General features: G+C 33.6%; 1 protein-coding gene across 1 annotated transcript; it reads right to left on the bottom strand.

Annotated features, from left to right (window-relative positions):
• Positions 1 to 5340: 5340 nt before the first annotated feature.
• LOC144564384 (putative histidine kinase 3) lies at positions 5341 to 13931 on the bottom strand. Its single transcript, XM_078313983.1, has 11 exons — positions 13518 to 13931; positions 12602 to 12895; positions 11666 to 11835; positions 9655 to 9871; positions 9068 to 9217; positions 8791 to 8889; positions 8392 to 8694; positions 7091 to 7887; positions 6350 to 6621; positions 5929 to 6042; positions 5341 to 5629 (listed from the first exon to the last, which is right to left on the bottom strand). Exons 1-9 carry the CDS (start codon positions 13914 to 13916, stop codon positions 6357 to 6359), a joined length of 2694 nt encoding a protein of 897 aa, XP_078170109.1. The 5' UTR covers positions 13917 to 13931; the 3' UTR covers positions 5341 to 5629; positions 5929 to 6042; positions 6350 to 6356.
• Positions 13932 to 27105: the final 13174 nt, after the last annotated feature.

Here is a 27105-nt window from a genome sequence, read left to right as displayed (position 1 = left end):
ACAGCATGAGCTCAATTTGGGATACACGATCTTTCACTTCTTGAATTGCAGCAAAAAAAATTGTACTGAGACTGCATATGTATTTGAAATCGTCGGAATTAGGCGCAAAAATTGAATCAAGATTTGGAGAATCAATCGATTTCCCTTCCATTTTCACAGCTTCTCGCAAGATTTACAGAAAGCGGTCAGCGATTCTCTCTCTCTCTCTTCTAATTTACTACATAAGCTCCCGCCTTGGTGAGAGTGTTCACCTTGAGTCATTTACTCTGAGGTAACACCATATTTGAATTTAGATCCGCACTGTTCAATTAGAAATCGCACGAATATTAAAGGGATCCTTGCATTACACCAACTCTAAAACCTATCAAATCGAATTTGAACGACTAATCTAAACCGTTCAAACCGTTTTATATTATGAGTGATGTGTTTAGATACAATTTTTTTTTTTATATTTTTGAGTTATTTTAGTATAAAATGAAGCGGTAAAAATATTGAAAAATTAATGTATTAAAATTAACTTTAAAACTCACACATTTGACCGCTTGACTTAATACTAAATAAATTCAAAAAGTTATAAATTTTGCATATAAACGCACAACTAATGAAGTAGATCGGTTTGAACGGTTTGGATTCACCGTTTGAAGTTAATTTGATAGTTTTAGAGTTGGTGTTATATAGGCCGAAATGACATTAATGTTATACTAGCCAAAATCTATTTTATACTAATTAACATATAAGAGGTAATCTTTACTGCATAAATTTATACTAATTAATATAAGAATCAAGAGGTCTCTTGGTTCAATGCATATATACTTCTGAGCTGAACCAATGCGGTTAATTAATTCAACCTTTTGTCCTTTCCGTGACACCACAGAACTTATCTCGATTTCAGCCTACTGACCAACTGCCCTTCAGAAAAAAAATAATAATAATAATAATATAATTTATTTATAGCATTAATTCCGGTAACTATTTTTCTTGACATGTTTCTTGTAAAAATGAAACATGTTTCGCACTATAGATCATTCGAGAGAATGTCATTTTAGAGCATGCATCATTATTATATTTGGTTCGCACATGACTATTACTTTAACATTCTTTGAAATGAATCATTCACGTATTTAGTTCGCGCACAGCTATTGCAAATACCTATTGGGACATGTTTTCACTTTTTTTTAAGTTATTAATCAAAGAGGAGGGTTCAAATGCCTCCATTTTTTGTGCCTTCGCCATATCTCCATTTTTTAAAACTTTAATAACTCAAAATTTAAAACTTAAAAGTCAAAATAAAACCGTTAGATGTGATCTATATTATTTTCGCTATGTGCTCATAAAAAAATTATCACATTTCAATTTTGTTTTTATGTGAATCAATAAGTTCAAATATCAACGTCTAGAAATCATCCATATTAGTGCATTTTTTACAAGCTCTTGATGACAATCAAAATAAAATTGAAATGCCATATTTTTTTGCACATGCATAAATAAAATGATGTAGATTATATTCAACGGTTTTATTTTAACTTTTAAATTTTGAATTTTGAATTATTAAAGTTTTAAAAAATTGAAATGTGATATATTTCTTTTGTAAATTAGAAACAAGGCCTTTATATATTTTGTTTAATTAAGTAACTAAGAGAAGAATTTAATTTGATGAATTGCAGGGAATGGAAAGGATGAGAGAAGCAGAGCAGAGGAATGGCATTGGAAGAGGAAGTGATGGCATGTGGATATGAAGATGTGCGAGTAATGTGGTGGAATTCTTGACAAATCCAAAAATAACACACACAACAATAGGGATTAGATTTCATTTTTATTTTTATTTTTATTTTTTGGATCAGATTTGAATTGAGAATTGGGCTCCACTGTGCATGCATGCACAATTAAATTGAGTCCTCTCATTTCCTGATAGCAATCAATCCCCATGGATATGTATGTTGTAGGATATGAATTCTGTTACGTTATGAAATTTTTACAATTAAATTCGAATGATTTAAAAGAAAGAATCGATAAATCATGTTAATAAAATGGAAGTTTAAACCTTAATTAAGGTTCCCCTAAATAAGTAAGTTAATTGTGAATTGAAACCGCGTCGAAATTTCGAGATTTCGGAATTTTATAGCCCCAGTGCGGATTAGGTTGACCGCAGTGCGGGTGGAAGCCATCCGCAGTGGCTCAGGCTTTTTCTGGAATTTTGCCAAAATAATGACTAAGTAGTGAGTGCGGGTGAGGGATCCGCAGTGCGGATGAGTTTAGCCGCACTCATGAATTTCTGTATTGCACTGAATTTTCCTGAAATCGGCTAAGTAGTGAGTGCGGATGAGGGTGAACCGCAGTGCGGATCAGGTTCATCCGCAGTAGGCTCGGACTTTTCCTGGATTCGGCTGACAACCGACTAAGTCTCGAGTGCGGATTAGGTAACCCGCAGTGCGGATTGGCTAATCCGCATTCAGGGTAATTTTAACCCTAAAACCCAAATTAAACCTTCTCTCTCTCTCACTTCACCATTATCCCCATTTCTAAGTTATTTTCGGTTAAGAGAGAAGGAAAAGATCCCGTGAGTTTCCGTTTCTTCCAGACTCCCGATTGTTGCGAGAAATTGAGTTTGGAACCGAGAAAGCAGCCGAGGATCTCTCAGAACCCTTCTATTTGGTATTTCTTTCTCTCCTTTTTACTTTCGAAACCTCGAATTTTCTCGATTTCTCGGATTCTCGTTTTAAACCCGAGATTTGTGCTCGAATTGCTCGAGGACTAGTTCCTCTACACTTCTTACTAGTTTGTTTGTCATTCTTTTTCCCGATTTCTTCCGATTTATTAAATCTGATTTCTAGGGTTTCGTGCCAAAATTAAAAGTTGGCCTAATCGTGATTTGATTTGCTTAACCCGACCAATTAGACTTGTAATCGGTAGGGTTGCCTCCTGATCGTGAATTTTTAGAACATTTAACAGCCGATTTGAGGTTTTGACCAAATTAGGGTTAACCAAACGGTAAATTGAAATGAACCGAGAACCAAGGTAGTGAACCGGTGATTGATGGTCACCAAATGGAGAGTTGTATGGTCCCGAGGACCTAGAGGATTTTGGTAAGAAATAATGAACCGAACGAATTGATACCAAAAAAACATAGAAATTGAATAGGGAAGGTATAAGCCCTAGCACCACTCGATTAAACTCCTCGATCCTGAACCAATGTTAAACCTAGTATACGTATAATATAGGTGTAGGCTCGGTCGAGCAAGCACTTGCGAGACCATACGAGACGTCCGATCCTTAGCTTAAGCGGTACGCTCGTCATAATAAGGTGCGGGATTCTTGGACTTGTTTGATACTTTGTTTTCAGGAATTAAACTGTTTATTCGTTTGTCATGTTGAATGATTAATTGTTGCATATTTTGGAATTCATGCTGTATATTGATTATTGCATAAATGAGAATGATTTGAATTGTTCGGTTAAGGTTATTTGGCATGTTGGTATGGTTATTAATTGTTTAGTTCTATGAATTGTGCTTGTTGTGAATGAATCTGCCAGGCCGACCTGTTTAGGTGGCTGGATAAGGTAACGGTGACCTATCCGTTGACCTGTGTTTACGAATTTGCCAGGCCGACCTGTTTAGGTGGCTGGATTCAGGTGACGCTGCTGACTTATGCGTCGATCTGTAGAATTTGCCAGACCGACCTGTTTAGGTGGCTGGATTCAGGTGACGCTGCTGACTTATGCGTCGATCTGTAGAATTTGCCAGACCGACCTGTTTAGGTGGCTGGATTCAGGTGACGCTGCTGACTTATGCGTCGATCTGTAGAAATTTGCGAGACTGACCTATATGTGTGGCTTGAGATATATTTGCTTGAGATTTAGCAAAGTTGACCTGTATAGGTAACTTTGAGTCCGTGTGTTTGCATATGTGTCAAGTTGACCTGTATTGGTGACTTGTAACCGGACCTTAGGAAATGGTTAAGCCAAACAGCAATTGCAGATGGGTGTCCGATAAAGGGGTCCAGCTTGGTTGGCCATCTGTAGGCGCTTGTAACCCTACAGATGTGGGTTTGATAACGGTTCAGCTCGAGAGAACATCTGTAATTGCTACAAGCCCTAATGAACTGCGTTAGGAATCGAGTTAAGCCAAAGTACATGTTGTGTGTTGAAATCCATATTGAAATTCCGTAAACTGTGTTTCAGGTTGATTAACTGTTGTCGAGTAGTGGCATTCTGTTATTTATGTTTTCTTATATAACTGTTGCATTGTTTATTGTTTGGGTTTCATCTTTGAATATAGAGTTTGATTGCAAGTCCAATAATCTAAACTGTGGCAAATTCGCACTGAGAATTTTATTCTCACCCCCCACCCTCCCGGTTATTTTACAGGTACAGGTACGATTGATTCCGGAGAGGCACGCGAGTAGTGGGCCATAGTAGCTGACCATCTCAGGACCCTAGATATTTTGGTTGTATAGATATAGGGTAGGCCTCATGGTTGGTATCCGGATGCGATACTTTCGTTGTATTATTACTATCCAGACTGTGTACTCTGATTTTATATTAGAAACTTGTTTTGAATTGCGTGTTGTTTGGTTTAAATTGTGATTAGCCTTGTAAGCATACACGGCGTTGTATGCTTACGGCGGGGGACTGTTACTACCCGTGGCCGCGGGGTGTGACAAATTCCATGGTGTGATTTAGTTCATTGCAGAGCTGCTTCTCTTCTATATATATTTTGTATTTTCGGCAATGGGTTAGATAATGTTGAGAATATATATTTTTTTTTTCAAATCTATTAGAAATCTAAAAACTCCGACTATGTAGTTTCTATACAATATGTCCCAAGCTAAAAAAAAATGAGGAGAGTTTGTGATAGATTTGACGAACCATCACAAAAAAAATATCTTTTTTTTTATGGAAATGAAACCCTCACGAATTGGACATGAGTAGTACTAGAATGGGTGACCTTCTGAAAAGTTCATGTATTTCTAATTTCGGTTAAGTTTTTTTTATAACCTATTCAACTTGTTTGAGAATAAAGACTTTGAAGAGATTAGAAACCTAATAAAAAATAGTGTACGGAGACCATAAAAACAGTTATGTCAAGTTTATTAGTTTTTATTTTCATAGACATATGTATCGCATTTTTAATTTTTTTTTTTAATTTAAAGTTTGCTTATTTTGTGTGCAACTTAGCCAGCAACTATCAACCAATAATATATTAATCAAATAAAAGTTTACAAAATTCGTAATAATTTTCAAAATTGTCAACTTAAACAATAGTTGTCAAAATATGATAATTTTTTTTTTCAATATAGTTTAATATTAAGCTTAGTATGTGTAATGGAGAACATGGAGTTTTCTATCAATTGGTATAAGAATTGTATAATTTACATACATGATTGCTCCCTCAGTAACAAGCACGCTACAACAAGTACACAACAAGCGAAAACCCGTACACCCAGACCAGAAAAAAAAAAAAATCTGACTAGATTTATTTTACACTAGATGGAGGGTATCAACCTATTTCCAGCTGTTGCACCGAAATTGGCTCTTTTCCTTTTCATGCATCTCGATTTTGAATAACATGTAAATAAGGTCCTCCTGAGATAGCAAATGAAAGATGATGCTTTTTCCAACACCAAATCGTTCCTAAAAAGATAAACCCAAAAGAAAAGTCAGCTGATGTTTACCAAACAGAGACCTAAAACAAGCACAAAGTAATCTACAACCGAATAATATCTTCATGACTCGACCATTAGAGAAATCAGCATGTAATAATTCTATCTTTTCTGGCTGTACACCTTTTGCCCCTGTCAGCAACTGTACAGATGTCATGCCGGTATTGATGCAGAGCCTAGCAAGTTCATGTCAAGGCATGGTAGTAATAAAGACCAATGTAGTTCAGGCTTCAAAACCTTCATCTGGTACATACATAAGATAGTACTTACTCGTTAAAAAGAAACACCGATTGAACTGTCGATGCTTCATGCGCATTGTGTCCAACTTGTGTCAACACCCACCATCGTGACAAGCAATTTCTACACCTTAACAAAAATCTTACCAACAACAACAACCAAGTTTTTAGTCCCAAACGAGTTGGGGTAGGTTAGAAATGAAACCCAATCACAATCAAACAATAAAGATAAGTAGTAATAAAGTAGTCATAAAATAAAAGTAATAAAAGTGAAAGTGATAGTAATAATATTAATACTAATATTAACTATATTCTACTTAATCGTAGAGGTCAAAGTCCTAAGCTTACATCCTAAACTCCAACTTCCTACTCCTATGACCTAAGACCTATAATACTATCTCCCGTCCGAAGCCGACTCCTTAGCTATATTCCACTCCTTCAAGTCTCTTTTTACCCTAAAACCTAATTCAACTTTGTGTCTGGCTTGAAAAATCGTGCAACTTCCCTATAGACTTGCTCGCCTTCAAAAGGCTTGGAGACATAACCATCCATGCCACTTTTAAGGCTTTTTTCATGTGTAGCTTGTATAACATCAGCTGTCATGGCTAATATTGGAATATGCCAATTTTGGATGACTTTCCCATTAATTTCTGGAGGCGTTTCACCGTGTTTTATTCGATCATTTAGGTCTTCCTCCATGGCTCGTATACGCCTAGTCGCTTCAAATCTATAGCACAAAGAAGAATTTTGCAAATAAATAACCAAGCCCCAGAAATTTACTAAAAAATGTTCTAAATAAGGAAAATTCTACTACTAGGCTTGTAAAGATTTGAATCATTATAGGTAACCATATGCAACATATGAACATTTTAGGGGCATATACATAAATATGAAAATTTATTGCACGCGTGTAAAATCCTCAAACCCCAAAATGAAGAAGGAATCAGAAAAAGAGAAATGATTGCATGCCAAATATAATTTAATCTGTAGTATAAGCGGAGAACATTTTAAATAATAAAAATATATACTATCCAGTGTAAATAATAAAAATTTAGGTGTATATGACAATATAAGAAAATGTGAAGGCAGATATGTGAGCAGAACAAATTGCAGTGACAGTCCATTGGCTTAGAGGTTTATAACATATGAGAAAGTACGCAAATTCCAAACTAAATAAGGTAAAAATAAGAGCTAACCCATCCATCTCTGGCATCTGTATATCCATGAAACACGCATCAAAAGTATGAGGCAGACTGAGATACGCGATAGCTTGTTTACCACTGCCAGCACAAGTTACCTCAGCCCTGTATTTTTTCAAAGCTCCAGCCGCAACCCTAAGATTCACCAAATTGTCATCCACCACTAAAATCCTTTTTCCCTGAAGTAGACTTCCCAGAGACAAGTTTCCCACCACTCTATTTCGGCAATTTTCCCTATCCCCGCCTCCTAACAAGGATCGTTGCAATGACACTTGCAACATGCTAGCCCGAAGGGGCTTTAATATTATGTTCAGATTAACATCTCGAAAGGATGGTGAGTTACTTTTTAGGGTTGGGTTCGCCAAAATGAATACTTTCGGTGTAGTGCCATTAGTGAACCTAGAAGCAAAACTAGGCCATGTTTTTGTCTCTAGGGACCAAGTCTCTTTGTCGATCAGCACCATATTTAGGCGAAGTTTCGGTAAAAATTGGGATAAATTTGGGATTAATTCAGTTTTTATTCCAAGTCTATGGAGGTTATATGATGTCACCTGGGCCCGTACCGGTCTATTGTCCACTATCAACGCATTCATTCCATGGAATTCAGTGGGTTTGTATTCGCTGGAAGTTGAGTTATTGTGGGTACGAGTAAGCACCGCGGTGAAGGTAAATGTGGAACCAATATGGGGACGGCTTGCAAAACCGATCTCTCCTTTCATTAAGCCAACTAAACATTTGCTAATGCTCAAGCCAATTCCCGTGCCACCATGTATACGTGTTACTGAGGGACGCACCTGACAAAAAGAAAAAAAAATATCATCATTATCCTTTGCAAGCAATGCCTTGCAACAAAGCAAAAAACCAATGTTATGGCTGTATCTTCAAAGTGTATGCTCTTTTTTGACATGCGAAACAAGAAATAACAAAATTACCCGTATAAAATACAACCACTTAAAATAAAGAAATGACACAATACCCCCCTACAAAACATAGGAAACATCCAAGAGATGACTGCAACACATCAAAGGAAAAAAATAAACTATTTAGCCTTACTTCCACGTCACTCCAGAAATGCCCAAACTACTACTCTTTCTAACCATCTAGATCTACACAAACAACTTATAGAATAAGGGTAGTTGTCATGAAGGGTTATTAACGTGGTTTTGAAGAAACCAGAATGGGGGTATAGGCAACATTTAACATACTTTAGAGAAACAGCTGTGAAGTATCTTATTTTCAGGTATAAAAATGATTTGGCATCAAGGCAGACCACAAAGGTCGCATTTATGTAAACATACCTGCATAAAAGGTGTAAAAACCCGAGATTGAGCATCATAAGGGATCCCCACTCCGGTATCCTCAACTGATATGATCAGGGTTATTTGGTTAGAACAACTGGAAATATAAGGTCCATCAAAGGGATTTGACCCATTCTGAAAAATGCTAAAGTTCTTCCAACTTTGGCTCCGAGCAGCCACGGCATGCCCACTCAGTGTGTTATTTGTGCTACTATGTGGGTCTGTTTCCGTTTCTACTTCCAACAAGCTTGCCACCTCATCAATTAGATGCACTGTCAGGTATATATGCCCCCTATCAGTGAACTAAAAAAGACCAAATAAACAATGTCAAATACAACTACGTAAAGTTCCATATACAAAATGAGCTCATTGTTTTGTATAGGGTAATGAAAAGCTTACCTTGATAGAGTTTCCCATAAAATTTGTGATTATCTGCCTTATTCTACCCAGATCACCAACTAGTGTTTCTGGAACTTGATCAGATACATACACCCCCAACTGCAATAAACGAGTTGTTAAGGACAATTGAAATGAGACATCATTAATCAAGAGACATTTGAGAAACAACAAAGGTGTCGTCTTTGTTATCTTCATTAGCAACAAAGCAACTCTTAGTCTTCTTCTCCAGACATCAACCTTTTGTTAGTATATTGGTAGGAAAAGAAGAGGAATGTACCTCAAGGCCTTTCTCCTGGGCCTTGCCAGAGAATAGGGACAGTGTGTCATCCAAAAGAGAGCGCAAATTGAAATAGACAGCCTCAAGCTCAAGTTTGCCAGACTCGATCTTGGCCTGGTCAAGCACCTCATTTATCAATGACACCAGCGCCTATTTTAATACGCATTGGCACTATTTTGGGTGTTTTTCTGCAGAGAGAATCTTAAATTCCAACTTTCCATTTTTGGCCACCATAATTGACTATAACAATTCAAATCATCTTATCTGATCCCTATCAATTTAAAAAGCAAAACCTAAGCCTGCAAACATTTTATGCTATCTACTCCCTCACCAATATAAGTATATAACCTATCATTTCCTAATTGGTTCATTTTAAACCCTTGAGATTTAGCTTCATACCTAGCAAAAGTTAATTCCCACATAGCTAGAAGTTGGGAATAAACAAAAATAAAGTATTGTAATCAAATACTATGGCCACTGCAGCACATCATATCTCAGAGAATCCCACTCCAATGTAAAAATGAATTTCTGGAGGGTTTAATGATCATAAAGAAAGAAAAAAAAAGATTAAACATTGAGTTTGATTAAATCAAGTACCTGCAGTGCATCTCATGCTTCCTGATTGGGTTGCCGAAATTGAGAGCACTATTATGAAACACACCCGTGCCCGTCTTATTCGGCCCATACATCCTTACCTGCCCATTAGTCGTGTCATAGACATTTACTGAAATTGACTGCTTGCATGCTAGTTGGTGCAATAACTTGTCTACCAAGGCCTCAATGTCAAATATCCCTCCCAAATACCTGTTCACAAATTAAAAACACAAGTTCCAGATATAGTCATCATTGCTGCCATCCTTGGTTCTTATTAATAATGTATTATTCTTGTTATGGTTGTTATTATTATTGTTATAGCTACTAGTACAACTATTACTGACCAATCTGCTCAGAAATCTAACTAAAGGACAAACGTCATTTATCATTTCAAGTTCTGTATTTATTCTAGATTAGCCCCCGTTATTGTCATTGTTTTAGGAGATGTTAATTATAGGTATACTAACAAAGCTTGCATTCTATAACAGCATGTTTGGATGGAGAGTAGAGGATGGGAGGGGAGGTGAAGAATAGAATGGAATGGAATGGAATAGAAAGGAAGATTAATATATTTAACCTCTTCGTGTTTGGATGATTAATGAGGAAAAATAACTTAACTTTCCTTCCCGTCTTATTTCTTGTTTGGTTAACTAAAATTATAGAAGGTTAATCAAATAATTTTAGTGTATTTGACTATTATACCCTTTACAATCTTAAAACAACCATCCCTTCTTTCTGACAACCTCCTCGCTTAATAAAGCTACTTGGTGAAACTAATAAAGCTAGCCTACTTGCAGTATTTAGAGAAGAAATTAAAACTAAAGATTAAAAACTAATTTCTCATTCTACAGCTTGAAAAATGCAGTATTTTTTGTTTATTCTGTGTTCCATATTAAGATGCCCTGTACCACATTGCATTGGCATTCTTTTATCTGACTTTCCTGTGTCTCTTGCCCAGTTGGCCATCTCATGGGCTGTTTGTACTGCTTTTCAAAGAAAATGGTATCGAATGAATTAGTTTACAGAAGCTTGAACAACTCAGCTGTCATAACAAAATGCACAAAAACTGCAACTAGGTCCCTATCATTGTCCCTTATTATATTTTATTTTAAAATGCTTATAATTAACAAGAATTGTTAATTATATTTTTACCAGCATAAGTTCATATATGAGCATAAGTTCAAGACTTACGTATATGATCAGAAAGCAAAGGAAAAAACAAAAAAATAAAATAAATAATGTAGAAACAAATAACCAAATTCATAAAAATAAAATTGCTATTATCCCAACATTCCAAGAACCAACATTAAAGCATCATTTTGCTAAAAACAAAAAACAAAATTGATGATCAACTACATCTTACTTAAAATATTTTACCACTAATAAAAATTGGTATTAAAATTGTCAAACTTGGTTATAAAAGCGTCAAACTTGATGTTTAAAAAATAAACAAGGTAGATATATATATATATAAAAAAAAACGAACCTGCTCAATGAAGAACGTGGTGGCTGCTGTTAGGTTTGTGGTAAATAAAATTTGATGAGAATTATATAGGAAGATATATAGGGTTGGGCATTTGTGTCTTTTTCTCTCATAATATTTGCATCAAAATTTATTTCCATCAATTACACCCCAAATTGGGAGGGAAATCGATTTTATAGATTTCAATTATACAAGGTTAATCCTTTCCCCTCCTGTACCCCTCACCTCCACCATAATTTTGTCAACCAAACACGATTGGAAGGAAATTTTTCTTTCCATTCCTTCCATTAAACTCCATCCAAACATAGTGTAAGATACCATGGCGTACTGGATTTATACCAGTCCGGGAACTAAAACAGTTCTAGGTCTGATCATAGTATAACTGTTAGGAGATGTGGAGCCTTATTTAACCTAATTCACCGAGAAAACCTTTGGAAAGAATCAATACACCACCAGCTAGCCAAATGCATACCAGTACATAGCCGAATAGAAATTCATTGCTGGATAATTTAAAGACTAACCCGATAGCAGCTTCAATGCGCTCATCTGGAGTAGCATTGCTAGGGAGCTCTGATTTGTACACAGCATAGGTCAAGATGACCCCGAGAAGGTTTGACTTGACTAATGGGAAAGGGGCAGTTAGCACCCCCTTGCCTGACGCCCGGGCCCGCAAGATATTCTCTCTGTCTTCCTACAAAATAGTAACAACATGTCTTGTTGTATATTCAAATTTCCAAAACATTCCAATATATTTTTATGACCGTAGTTCACCAGAACAATTCCTACCAGCAGCAACAAACAGATAAAACCTGGTACATGACATATTGGTTTGGTTATTATGTTGCATATGGCCAAAACAGTACTATCAATTTTGACATTTTAGGCTGACCAAAGTTGTTTGTTCTAAAAGGAATGATTCAATACAGACACAATACCAGCTGTAGCTTTTACCATTGTGGTTTGACCAAAATATAGTCGTACAAGATTGTTCAAATATCTGGTGCAAATTTGGGCGTACTGGTAGTATGCATACATGATTTGACCGGAACAGTTAAGGCATTTTTTTACAAGAAAAGAGTGTTTTTGACAGAGTATTTTCGAAAAAAGACTAGTTTATCCTCAGTTTAAAACTAGTTCATGCAGCTGTACCACCCCAATGAAAGCACAACTGAAAATCAGAGTGACTTGACTGGAAAAAAAAAATGAAAAGAAGGTACTAGTAAGGAAAATCAAAAGATATGATGTTGCACAAAGAGGTATATTATATCAAGGAAACCACCATGTCAAAAAAAGGGACATGATCATAACCTTTAAGAAAAAAAGAAGGGGGCATGCTAAATCAGAAAATTATTTTAAATTTTTCTCAACATTTTGCAATAGGTACTTTATCAGCCAAACACATTTGATCGCCAAATGACAAACAAAATTTTTTTGACAAACAAGTTGAAACTACATACATGGCCAGATAGCATGTCAAGAGATACCACATGCTTATATTTATCTTGTGCGAAAATAACTGGTGCGTACTCATCAGCAACAGGACAGCTCTCCTGCGGCATGACCTCAGTGGGCCCGTCACCCCCCTGGTTCCGAGCCATTGACTTCTTTGACGAGTACATTTTCTTAATGGTCCAACCTTGCATCTTCTCAAACTGCTCCCTCTCTGAATGCAAGACTTTTACTGCATAGGCAACCCCACTTGTCACTGGCCTTTCAAATGTCGTTCTCTCAGCATATCTTGCAAATGTAGCCTGTTTGGAGATAATATAGTTGCTAATTATATAATTTCACAAAATTCCAAGTGTCCTCTATCAAGTAATATCAGATAACCTAGGGGATGCATCCCCTGATGTCCAATTTGTACTCAGTTGCTGTTGTTTCTACTCACTAATGCTTTGATATACTAGCAGACAATGGAGAGGCAATTTGGGAATTTTTTATTATATTGGGAAGAGAGTGTAAAGGATTTATATTTTGACATGCTTGATATTTTTTTTTCCAATTATGCTGACTGCACGGCAAGTTGCCCTTGATGGCATCGAGAAATTTGAAATTTAATTTTCCAGAAAAAAAAATATATATATTGGGTCCTAACTATGATTTTACAGTTGTCACTGTCGATTGTTGTCAGAGATTACACCATCGACTCATCCCATTAACAGCCAGCCTGTATTTTATTGCACCAGTCTGAATCTTTGGCATTGACTGTTAAGGTACTGTGGTTCACAAAATTTGTGAAAATTTTAATTATACAATTAGTAATCTTTGACAACAACTGACAGCAATCAACTGAAATTTGATACCAACACCATAATGTTAAATAGTATTGAACCAACTGCCCCCATCCCAAACCCCACTGATAAAAAATTGTACCTGATCAATTGCAGAGGGGTTTTTGGCATGATGAAATGTCGAGACAAGAATAGCTAGAGCTTGTAAATGGTTCATGCTAACATTAAACTGGTCCTGGAGCATTCTAGCTCTCTCATCACACATATTTCCAAGAGTTTCTCTTCTCTTCTCCACTTGCGCAGAATTCATGAACCACAATATCCACAAACTCACCACAAACCATAACACTACCCACAAAATGAGGAGCTTTTGCCACCATGTTTCTCTTACCTTTCTAGGGGCAAAGTAGTGGTTGTAGAGGTGGGTTCTCCAGCTCTTGAGAGAGAGCTTCTCTGGCCCAACTAGAGAGAAATTGAGCTTGATTTGGTTTAGAAATCGTGGCGTTTGTTCCATTATGCCAGCATCAATGAACCAAGTCATGGGTTTATGGGGAAAATGAAAAGAAAAATTGAGTGAACCTGAGGCTAGGAGAGGTGGGTTTCTTGAAATACAGCCATATTTTGATGCAAGAGGGAAATTTTTCTCTCTTACAGATCAAGATCATTTAAAAAAATTCTGGTGCAGTCCGCTGTTCGGAGATCAGTTCGGAGAGAGGAAGGGAACGGCGCCGGTAATCAGTTCGGATAGGGGAGACACGGAGACAAGTTTAGGGTTTATAGATGGGAGAGACGGAGAGAGGGTTTAGAGGTGACGCGAAAAAAAAAACAATTGAAGAGACGGAGGGAGTGTTTTTTTTAGTAATTGTAGTAATTAATATTTATTTTGTAGTGTAATTTAAAGTTTATATAGTGTAACTATTAATTATAGAATTGTTTAGTTTATAATTAATTTAACTATTTACATGTAATATTAATTAGTTGTTGAATTATTTAAATTTTTTAGTGTAATTTAGATTTTTGTAGTGTAATTGTAGAATAATATAATTAATAAAATGAATGTTAATATTTAATTGGGTTTGCATGTCATGCATATTAATATTTAATTGGATTTGCATGTTAATATTTTTTTGTATATATTTATTTATATTGTAGTGAAAAATGCAAGGTGAACAATCTTTATTGCAGTTGCCTCCAGGGCAACATAAATTATATGCGACGAATACGAGGGTATTTGTTTAATATTGGTTTGGATTTAAATTTACTTATTAAATTTTTGAATTCGAATTTAATTTTTGGTTAAACTTTTTTTGCATGGCAATTATTGTTCCAATCTGAATATGCATTGTGTACTGGTAGTTGCCAAATGCACATTAATTACCAACATCAGATGAAACAAGGTTTGGTGAATTTAGGCTTGTATCGGATGGTTGATGTCCATCATTGTTAGATTGATAAAGGATTGATCACTGCTCTCGTTGAGAGGTGGAGGCCCGAGACGAATAGTTTTCATCTTCTGGTGGAGGAGTGTTGTTGTGTATTTTAGGTATAATTATTTATGAGTATGGCTAATATAACATCAGTGTCATTTCAGTCTATATAACACCAACTCTAAAACCTATCAAATCAGGTTCAAATGGTGAATCCAAACCGTTCAAACCAATTTACTCTATGAGTGATGCGTTTACATGCAAACTTTTTATATTTTTCGAGTTATTTTAGTATCAAATCAAGCGACAAAAAAATTGAAAAATGAATGTATTAAAATTAACTTAAAAACTCAAATATTTGAACGCTTGACTTGATATCAAATAAACTCAAAAACTTATAAATTTTACATGTAAATGCACAACTAATGAAGTAGATCGGTTTGAACGGTTTGGATTCACCATTTGAACTCAATTTGATAGATTTTGAAGTTGGTGTTATATAGACTGAAATGACACTGATGTTATATTAGCCATACTCATTATTTATGGTCTAATTCGTACACTTGTGCTTTATAGGTTTTAGAGTTGGTGTTATATAGATTGAAATGACACTGATGTTATAATAGTCAAACTCATATATATATACAGTAAGGCTATGCTACTTCGCGAATTAATGGGAGTGTTTTAATTCACGCTCATATCTCTAGTTTCAAAGTTCAAAATAGCCGATCCAAACCTTTAGATGTTTAATCTATATTAAAATGTGTTTGGAGACCAAATCTTATATTTTTTGGAATTTTTTTACTATTCATTAAGATGGTTTGAAAATTGCTGTTTTTTAATGGTGCATAATTTTAGTAAAAATATCAATTTTCAAACCATCTTAATAAATAGTAAAAAAATTTCAAAAAATATAAAATTTGGTCTCCAAGCACATTTTAATATAGATTAAACATCTAACGGTTTGGATCGACTATTTGGACTTCGAAACTAGAGATATGAGTGCGAATTAAAACACCCCCATTAATTCACAAAGTAGCGTAGCGTTACTCTCTCTCTCTCTCAATATATATATATATAGAGAGAGAGAGTGACTAATATGTATTCGGTAGCATATGGGTCAAAATACATACGATCCAAATTTAAAATTTCAAAATCTAAAAGGTCGATCTGAACTGTTCATCTTGTTCTCCATATTAATATGTGTTTGGAGACCAAATTTTACATTTTTCTGAATTTTTTTACTATTTATTAAGCCACTTTGAAAATTGTTGATCCAACGGTGGCTTAACAAAGCAGTAAAATCAGCAGCCATCGTCGGAACAACAATTTTTTAAATGAATGAAAATTTTATACCTGGTAATAAATATTATGTTATATGTACAGAGAAATAACTAAGATTCAGATAGTGAGATATATAACAGGAAGGTCATGATGAAAAAAAATCGAAATTCATTAACATACCACACAAAATCAACGTACACATAAGGTCATCTGTGCTATGGCCTCAAATATCTATCGTATAAACTTCAAATTTCGATTTAAGTAGCTTAATAAATTAGTTATATAATAAACTTGTAGTAATTTTTACTATTTTGAAAAAAATTACTATTTTTTATGATTTATGAAAGATGAAAAAAAATGGCCTAAAATATTGACAATTTTTTTTTAAAGTCATTTTTGCCATCTTTCACAAATCATAAAAATTAGAAAAAACAATTCAAAATAGTAAAAATTAGTATTCTACAAAGTTCATTATATAACCAATTTACTGAACTACTTAAATCGAAGTTTGAAATTTGTTCGATGGATTTCTAAGACCGTAGCAAGGATAGCTTTATGTTATCCATAGCACCCAAGTCTTACTCTGAATTGAAAGTCCTTGGACTCATTTTCTATAAAATAATGAATTTTGTACATATTTACACTCTTATAATATGTCCCGTTCTAATATATTTTAAGATCATTCATAAATATTATTGAACAATTATTCTTTTGTATCTATTTTTTTATGAAAATATATTATTTTCTATTAGAATTTTTTGTTCTTTTATAATATATTCATGTTGTAACACACAGACACGATACTAGTGTGTTTGTGACTATGTGTGTGTGTATATATAGTATTGTATGTAAGAACCTATGCGTGTTACATAGTGACTTTACATCCGGTTCTGTCAACAAAAAAATGAATACCTCCGAATCGCTAACAAATTAATATGAACTTTGTATTGAAAAAAAAATGGTGACCAACTTTCTGAGACTGTGTTTCAGAATTTTACAGCAGAAATAAAAAAAAATTAACGTAAAAGTTACTGTCTTTATATCTCGATTTTGAGATGACAAATTAATCCGTACTACGAGTTGCGGTTAGTTATATGATTTAGAATATTTACAATTGTTAATAATTTATTTTCATGTCATGTAATATTTAGGAGGACAGTGGATTGCTAATTTGAAAAGGAGTGAGGCTATATATGGTACTATACATAGCACGAATTAGTCTGCACTATAAATTAATATTTTGGTTTTCAAAATTCAACGGTCGAGTCTAACCATGCAGCATAGTTTTCATATGAATATGAATATGAATATGTACTCATAGAGATTAAGTGATTTTCTACTTATATAAAATAAAAGAATTATAAAAAATGTAAAATTTAATCTACGAGTACATATTTATATTGAAATCATGTAGAACTGTTTGGCTGAACTGTTAAAACTTTCAAACTGAAGATTCATAGTGCGAGCTAATATGCGCTATACATATTACCATCTTCACTCTTTAAAAAGCGCGGTAGTGATGTTAATGCGTTAATAAAACCTTTCGTTATGTGCGTGTGTTTTGTATTAGTTGTAATTAAATTAAACTAAATACAATTGAGTTTAGTTTAAATATATTGTTTTCTTATTACCCGGAAATATCAAAATATTTGTTTAATTTCATAATCATCTTTCGCAGCCCCAATTTCATTTTAACAGTCATTCATCAACTTTCACCATCAAAATCGTCTATAAAATCACTTCTCGAAATTATCAAACTTTACCAAAATTTAGATCTCCGTCTCCTCCATGTCCATACAAATTTTCTCAGAAACTCTCATAGAATTACTTTCAAATACCTTAAAAATTATCATAAAAATTCCTCATACTATGCGTGCCAAGCTAACTTTCTTTATTAGATGGTCCCTTTTCTGTATGATTGGCTCATCAGTCATCGCATACGAATTCGTATCCTCTGAGATATCTCAAACTTTGCGTGACTTTATGGAAAATCCCAACCGTTTAAATACGTCATGCACAAATCTCAAAGCAAACATAATACTGCCACCCCACACCATCCCCGAATAGGCACCGGACACGTCGGTCACGCAAAAGTTGAGAAATAATTCAAGAAGCTTCCATTTTAAAATGACACGGTGGTATGATTGAAAAGAGCTAAGCATAATTAGACGTAAAAATCAAATTAATTAAATACATTTAATAATACAAGAAATTAATTAAATGGAAAAATCAAATAGGAAATTATTATTAATTAATCAAACACATTTAATAATTTAACAAATTAACTAAACAAGCATAATTAAACTAGCAAGACTTCATTATAATTTATTAAAGATATGTACAACAAGCATAATTTGAATAAGTCCTTAGTATTAATACACTTCATAGAGTTTGAATTTAGTGTTACATATTCTACATAGATTTTAATTTTTTTTTTAAAACTCACAATTTTTTCTATTTATTTACCGAACACCTACGTTAACAAACTTTTTTATAGATTAAAAGATCTTGAAATTACAAATTAATATTTTCATTTCCACAAGAGTTCATGTTGCCAAACAGATCCTTATGGCTTCCTATTTTTATAGTTAGATAACTATACGAAATGAATTCCTTAAATAAATACAAAAGAAAAAAAAAAAAACGATTTCTACCCATTCATCAAATGGCAACATGAAAGCGTGCACACAAGTTGTAGCCAAATATAAAATAGAGAAGCCTCTGCTTACGTTGTCTTGCTGACGCTAGCTAACAGCTAAAGTTTTCTGTAGCATCTTCCGAGAAGAATCCAATACAAAATCCAATTTTAACCTGCCTCTCTATTATGAAACATATACCACACGAACAGGCATACAGAGCACGCATTGGCAAAGTTGCAGGAAAAAAAAAACTAATTGAATCCAAATTACTTTGGTGACCTGCCAACTTTCTTTATGTTGATGGAGCCCGCCCATGTGCTGCGTCTTCGTTTCTGGGCCCATCTCTGTCTTTTTTTTTTTTTTGAAAGCCCAATCTCGGTTCTCTCTTTCCTCCTCTTTCTAAAGAGTAAAGGTTATTGTCCACTGGCTTTTGTCCACCATCTGTCCACAACACCTTATCCACCGTCTTTTAACTAATTTTACTCATATGTTTTAGATAAGGTTTTAACTGTCGATCTCCAACTTTTGTTTATTTAAGAATCTCTTTTTGTATCTAATTTCATATCTCCTTCTCTCTAAAAACTTTTCTCTGCCAACGCTTTGGTCAAGCCATATTTGTCCAGTCAGATCGTCATCGTCAGATCACACATCTACGTTGAGATCGACCGTCTCCTGTTGGAAGGCGAGACCACCTCTGCCCTAGTCAGGCCGCGCGCTTACTCCTCGATGGTTCGACAAAACATATTTGTTTGTCTCTGTGTCATCGTTCTCTCTTCTCTTGTTGTTCCTTCTATCTACTCTCTCCGATCTCTCCGATCTCTCCGATCTCTCCGATCTCTCCGATCAGGGTCACATAATTTCATTTGAAAGCATAATCGAAGCCCTTCGCTCAATTAATCAAACCAGGTTAACAAAAGTAGTGAATAGATGAAAATATTTGCTTCAATCAAGTACTGGTTCGATTTCGGCTCGCTACTCCGAACAGTGAATGCGTTGTTTCAAGCTTTGGTAAGAAATATTGTACATTTCTGATTCATTTTTCCTTTGCAATGTCGATTTTAATTGAGATTACTGACTCGATCTCGTTTTTTATACATGATCAGAATGAAACCTTCAATCGTGGAGCGCGATCGAATAGAAGTTGTTTTGTTGAAGAGCACGACAAAATTCAAATCTAGTAAGTTATTTCTGTTGAATTTGTTGTTTTTGTTATATGCAGTAACAGATCTAGCATTTCAAATGAAATCTGGAGGAAAGAGATGATAGAGAGGCTTCTTACTCATTCGAACAAGATTCAATTGAAAATTCTACTGTATACAAGATTCAATTTTACAGTTATGCTGATTCAATTTTATAGTATAGAAGATTCAATTGTAAATTTTACTGTGTAGAAGATTCAATTTTACAGTATACAAGATTCAATTGAAAATTTTACTGTATATAAGATTCAATTTTACAATATACAAGATTCAACCCAGTGCGGACGCTAATAATTAACTCTAACTGCCAATAACTTCCTATAACTGTAATTTCCGAAAATACAGTTTGAAAGTACATTTATTTTGTCATGTTGTGCAAGTTGCAATCTTTTTCTAACTATTATGGGACCACTTCAAATAGTTGCTGGATATTTTGTGATTAACTGATATATTTTATGTGATATATTGTATAATTATACAGCATGCATATGTAGAAGTAATTTTACAGTATTCGCGCAAGTCAAAGCTGTGGATAAATGATGGACAAAACGCTGTGGACAATTAGACGCTTCCCTTTCTAAAACCCAAAGCACCACAGATCCAGATCCAGTCTAAATTTTGGAATCAGTTTCAGATTGATTAAATAAATGTACCTCCTCCGATTTGGTGATTTCGAAGCGGTGTTTATTCGATTGACGGGTGATTCATTTGATTCGGTAAATCATTCACTCAATTTGGGTTCTAAACTGCAACAACATAAGAAGAATCCAACAATTAAGCCAATAGAAAAGTTCTAACCATGATTGAATCCTATTTGTTTTTTAATTCGATTGTTGTCAACGATAGAAATATACAATAAGATTTCTGCATAGATTTCAACACTCTGGGCCTTACTCTTTCTACATGTGTCAAGATATTCTTCCCATCCTTTTTTTTATATATTTAACAAAAACTATATTCTGAAATTTGTTGTTGATGTTCAATTTGTTTTCTAAAATCTAATATAGATGCTCAACTTAGAAATCATATAATGTGAAAAATACAATGCCTTATGAATTGCACCATCCTTGCACGGCTCATTTATAAGAGTGTTCCCTTTGGAAATTAAGATTTGTAGAAAACCCAATGCTTTCTCAGTTTCACCTTTCGACAATAACCCAACTATAAGGGTGTTGTAGTTCATGACATTATGCTCATTCTCTTTGCAAATTATGATTTGTAGAAAATCCAATGCTTTCTCAGTTTCACCTTTCTAACACAACCCAGTTATAAGAGTGTTGTAGGTGCATGCTCTTCGTAAATCATATCATCGAGAGAATCCAATACCTTCTCAGTTTCCTTTTTCTTTTTCTTGAAATATTCATCTATAAGAGCGTTGTAGGTCATGACATTAGGCTCAAGCCTTTTGGAAATCATGACATCTACCAAGAAAACCCCATACCTCCTCACTTACACCTTCATTGCACAGCCCATCTGTAAGTCGACAATAGACTCAAGCCCTTTGGTTGCACAACCCATCTGTAATAGCTTTGTAGGTCATCACAATCATCACATTACGGCCATGTCCTTCGAAAATCATGTCATCTAGAAAAGCCAATGCCTTCTCAATTTCACCTTTCTTGCACATTACATCTACCAATTTCACCTTTCTTGCAAAGTCGAATTATAATGGTGATGCAGGTCATGACTTTAGGCTCATGATCTTTGGAAATCTCGACTCCTATAATATCCAATTCCTTTTCAAGTTTATCTTTCTGGCATATGTAAATCAGTAACCTTCGTAAGGCTTTTTGTGAACATTTTTCTAATATAACCTTTTACCTACGATTCTCATGCGAATTTAACAGATTATACTCTGTATTATATTTTCCTAACAATAAATTCTTGGAGATCTAAAATAATATCCCAATATCTAAACTATACTACTACCACTGATGGGTACCAGCATTCAGATTGTAACAACAACCCTCAACTTTCTCAAAAACATGCAAAGGTACCGAACAACAAAATCAAAATCAAAATTGTTCAAGCCCGATACCAAAAGACATAGTTAAGGTTTCAACTCCAAATCAAAAATTGAAAAATCAATCAGTTATATAAGATTCCAACGGCTCAAAAATCACAATAAAAATGCAATATGACCTTTTACAAACAGTATATATATGCTTTTTCCAACATCACATAATTAGATGACTAAACATCCCTGCTCAGTGCAAAAAAATACTAATGCGGTTTCTTATTTATGCAGTGTGAGGACAACAAAGCAACGTAGATGGAAGGAATAACTGCATTAGCCCAATACAAATAGTTTCACATATTTTGTTAATTGTAATTTTGTTGGGCGTCTCTACATTGAGAACACTAGCAATCATTTTGTTAAGAAACTGTATCAAAAATTGTGTTTAGCAGTATCATAACAAAGGATAACTTGCTTATCTCAGGCCGATGTAATAACGTAACCTAATAATATAATATTTCCAGGTGTACAGTTTTTGTTATGTTTATGTGCAACTATTCTAAGTTTATATAGTTTTTGCACGCACTATCTTTATACTGTATCAACTATTGTTCTATTTATTTTTCTAATCTTAATATTCTATAGAATTCTCTATCTTCTTCCATAGTAGTTGCCGAAGCAACGCACGCGAGGCACATGTCTAGTTTTTATTTAAATTTAGTCTTAGTATCTACTAAAAAGCAAAAGAAGGCACCCCCAATCAATTAAAAATTCACATCTTCTTTTTAGTGTTTAAAAATTCACATCTTCTTTTTAGGGTTTAAAAAAAAAGTTATTACAGATCCAATAAGATATAAGTCCCAAATTAAACAAAACTTTTGTTCAAATTTTCTAGAAACTCATAGTAAATGCAGTGTTATCAAAACCGGACCGGACCGGCGGTTCAATGTATATATATGCTAATTATTTTACGCACCAACAGTGACGGATTATCTCATTATATCATTTATATTAGAAATTAATACAAAGTACACAAAGAAGGAAAAAAGAACCTTCAATTAAAAGTTATAGAAAATTCGATGAAAAATTAGAAAATAATAAAGAATAAAGAGTACTTGCCGAATTTTTTATAAATATCCAAAAAAATAATTAAATTTCAAAAAATAATCAAACTTGGACAAGATTTTGAAATCTACCCAAACCGAAATTTTTTTTTCTGGTAATTCAGTCTAAAATCAGAAATTTTTTTTTCTGGTTTTACAATTCTAGCGCCAAAAAAAGAAAAAAAAATTATGGTTTTTTTTTTCGGTTTTGGAATTCCAAAACCTTTACAGAAAAAAAAAATCGGAATTTTTTTTTTACGGTTTCAATATATATATTTTTTTCATATTTTTTATTTAAAAAGAAATATTTATAATTTATTTATTTTTTATTGAAATATTATAAATATTTAATATATTTCTTTGAAAATAGATGGAATACTATATAATTTGATTTATTAGAAAGACTACTACAAATAACCCGGATCAATATTTTTCATGCCGGATTTTTTGCGGTTGTAAGAAAAATTAATATATTTCTTTATGTGTTATTGGAAAAAAAAATAAAAATGCTTGGATTGTGAGTTATTGATCCCTGTTTAAAAGTCACGTCTAGATAATACAAAAAATATTGTACATTTAATTTATAAAATATTGTTTGACCAACAACAGGTTGACCATGTGCACGTGAGTTGGATTTTTTAATTGCTTTTTTTTTTTTTAAACAATGCTTTTTACTCTTATGTGAAACAGAATGGGCATGAGGGAAGTAATAATGGATATACTCGGAAATGCTTTCAAGCTACAGTGATTTTTACATATGTATCTCTCTATGTTGCATGGATATGGATACGGGTATCGTATCGGATACGATACGGATACGGCGATACGGTAATTTTGAAAAATCTAAGATACGATACGTCTATTATATATATTATTTTTAATTAATTTATATATTGTATTTAGATAATTATAACTTAAATCAAATTTGTAGAAAAATAAAGAATTCATGAAAGTTTAAGATAAATATTATATTGACTAGATCTTGTCACATGTGATGCTCTAGTGTAGTGGTTAAAGCTTTTGACCCACACTCGGGAGGTCCCAAGTTCGAACCCAGCTTGGAACGGAAAGAAAAAGAATTCTGCTCCGGTCCACTAGCGCGGTCCACACGCTCGGGCTAGTGTCCACGGGCGCGGTTCACTGGCCGGACTGGTCCACGGGCGCGGCTCGCGGGTTCGCGGATCACAGGCACGTATCTCGCTGAAACAGACGTATCGGATACGAGTCAACGCGTATCTAGCAGTTTAGAGATACGCCACGTCATCCGATACGGGTACGGTGCCTAAGTCAACGTATCCGAGTAACATAGGTATCTCTTTAAAGAGCTTTCAACATCTCGTTTTTATTTTTTAATTTTTAATTTTTAAATTGTACGGATAATATTTTGATAATAGTAAGAACATTTATGAAACAAAAAAAAAGTTTTGAAAGTTTTGTGCTAATAATAGTATTTTTTTTAAAACAAAAGACACGTCTAAAGATGATATATACATAAATCAATCAAAGAGACAAACAGTTAGTACTTTTAAATATATTTTACTTTTTGAATGCATCTATAACATCAAACGTTATATATTTTTTTAAGTTAATTACTATATTTTACGGAAACAAGCTGATTTAAATTGGTTCGGTCATTTTTTATTTTATCCCCACACCCCCCCCCCCCCCCTTCCCCCGCACCGCACTCCCCCCGCCGCTCAATTCCACCAACTGAAAACACATACACAGTGCATGGCAAACAAAATCTGCTACTGGGCACATGAGATTTTGCTTATATTTTGAAAATGAAGGAACATATACCTTTAGAAGATCAAAGACTTTTTCACATATGTACTTCTGATGATCAATTGAAGCACCTCTCTGTTGCAACTTGTCAGGATGCACATAAAGCAATGCTTTTCTGTATGTTTTTTTTTCACATCAGCTGCTGTACATACGGATTTAAGTTTATAAGGGCGTGTTCGGATGTCACGGGATTACAGAATGGGAATAGAAATTCACTTTTGAAAAAGTGGGAACCCACGGGTACGGAATGCATAGGATTAATCATGGGAATATGAGAAAACGAGTGTTCGTTTGTATCATGAGATTAATTGTGGAAATCTTTATTTATTTTAAAATATGTGTATTTATTTGTTTTACTTTAGTTTAGTTATAAATGATTTTTTATTTAATTATTGTTTTTGAATAGTATAGCGTTCTGTTTGTATTGGTTTTAACCAATTAAGTTAAAGTTAGCTTAATATAAAAAAAGTAATTAAATATAAAATTACAATGAAAAAAAATTATTGTGCCACCATCTATTTATTTAGACCAATGATATATTGTAAATTTAATATTTTATGGGTAGTAAATTGTAACATTTGGTAAACATATTTTTTTAAAAATTATATTATTGAAATTAAATAAAATTGATTAAATAATAATATTAAAAGGATGAACCATTTCTAATAAAAAATATTACTAAAATGGTACAAATAAAATAAAAAAATATTTATAAATAAATTAAGAACTAAGAAAACAAAAATTAAAAACATTTTAAAATATTTACTAAAAAATAAATATTTATAAACAAAAAAAATTAAAAAAGTGTAATTACAAAAATAAGAAAACAAACAAACAAACATTTAAAATATGTAATTAAAAATAATAAAACAACAATTAAGAATATTTACAGAAAATAAACATTTAAAAACTTTTAGAAAAAAATAAATGTTTATAAACAAACAAATATTTAAAATATGTAATTAAAAAAATAAGAAAAGAACAATTAAAAATATTTATGAAAAATAAGCATTTAAAAACATTTAAAAAAAAATAATCATTTAAAATATACAATTACAATAAGAACTTCAGAATTTGGTTAAAAAAAGTTCAGTCCGGATCTGGACAATATACTTAGTTCCACAATGGGCACTTAGATTGGAAAGATATCTATATATATAGAGTGAAGGGTTTGTGCTTGCTAAGAGTAGTTGTGAGAGGAGAGAGACTGAGAGTTTGCACTCCATGTCTCCACGTGGGTCGATCTCGTCAGGGTTAGGCGACCTCACGACCTCACACCGTAGTTGTAGTAGAGGGTCTGCAGTATGTGAATATGATCTTTTGTCGGAATCCAGCGAGTGCTGGGCTGACGGTAGGGGCAGCTGTTGCGGTTGTTATTTTGGAGGTTGGATTTGGTTGTTATTGTTTTTTTTCTTGAGGTTTGATGGTGGGGTTTGATTATGTTGCATTTTTTTTTTCCGGTGGTTTCGATTGAGGTTGGAACTGGAGACAAATAGAATATGGTAAAGGTTCACGCGGACAGTTTCTATATGAAGCATTAATTTAATAGGGTAGTGTTTGAATGGAGATACTTAAAGTCGTTTTCATATTCGACCGACCAAATCTGTCCACGCGCACAGTTTCTATATGGAGCACCACGTGTTATTCCTTCTCTATGTTAATTCAAAAAATAGGTTTGGACCAATCCTGGCAGTGCAATTTGACGTCCTTTTCAAGTGTGTATCAGTCTATGCAAGTTTCAGATCTTCAGTATATCTATATTAGGCAAAATTGCAGAACTAAAGCTCTGACAAAGTTGATTTTTTATGATTTTTGAGTCCGTTTTAATATTATTTTAAGATAGATATTGGTCAGATATAAACATTTAGGGAATGCAAATCATTCTTATATATTTTTTAAATGATGGATCATTATTATGATCTTTGAACATATTTTCGTACCATGCAAGTAAATTGTATTGTTTTAACTTTTAATTATCGATCTATTTTTTATGAAATCTTGTATTAAATGCTCTGCTTTTATTGCCAAATTTGACCTGTCCATCACATTTCTTACCAAATTTGACCCGTGCATCACATTTATTGCCAAATATGTGAATCTTAATTTACTGGTTAGAACCGGGAACATTTATGACTTATGAGCAATTAGAAAATTCCAAAAAGCCCATAGATTTTTGGAATTTACATATCCAACCTGATATATTTATTTATATCATTAAAATAAAATTTAAACATATAGCACAGTTTTCTTTGAATTTTGATTTATATTAGGCACGTTGCAATTAATAATTTCTTGTTTTCACTGTTGGCGTGCCTTTTTTCTCCTGATACACCGAT

This window comes from Carex rostrata, chromosome 13 (genome assembly GCF_964058835.1).
Source record: "Carex rostrata chromosome 13, lpCarRost1.2, whole genome shotgun sequence".
Lineage (NCBI taxonomy): Eukaryota > Viridiplantae > Streptophyta > Magnoliopsida > Poales > Cyperaceae > Carex > Carex rostrata.
This window is presented reverse-complemented; position numbering and strand designations above follow the sequence as displayed.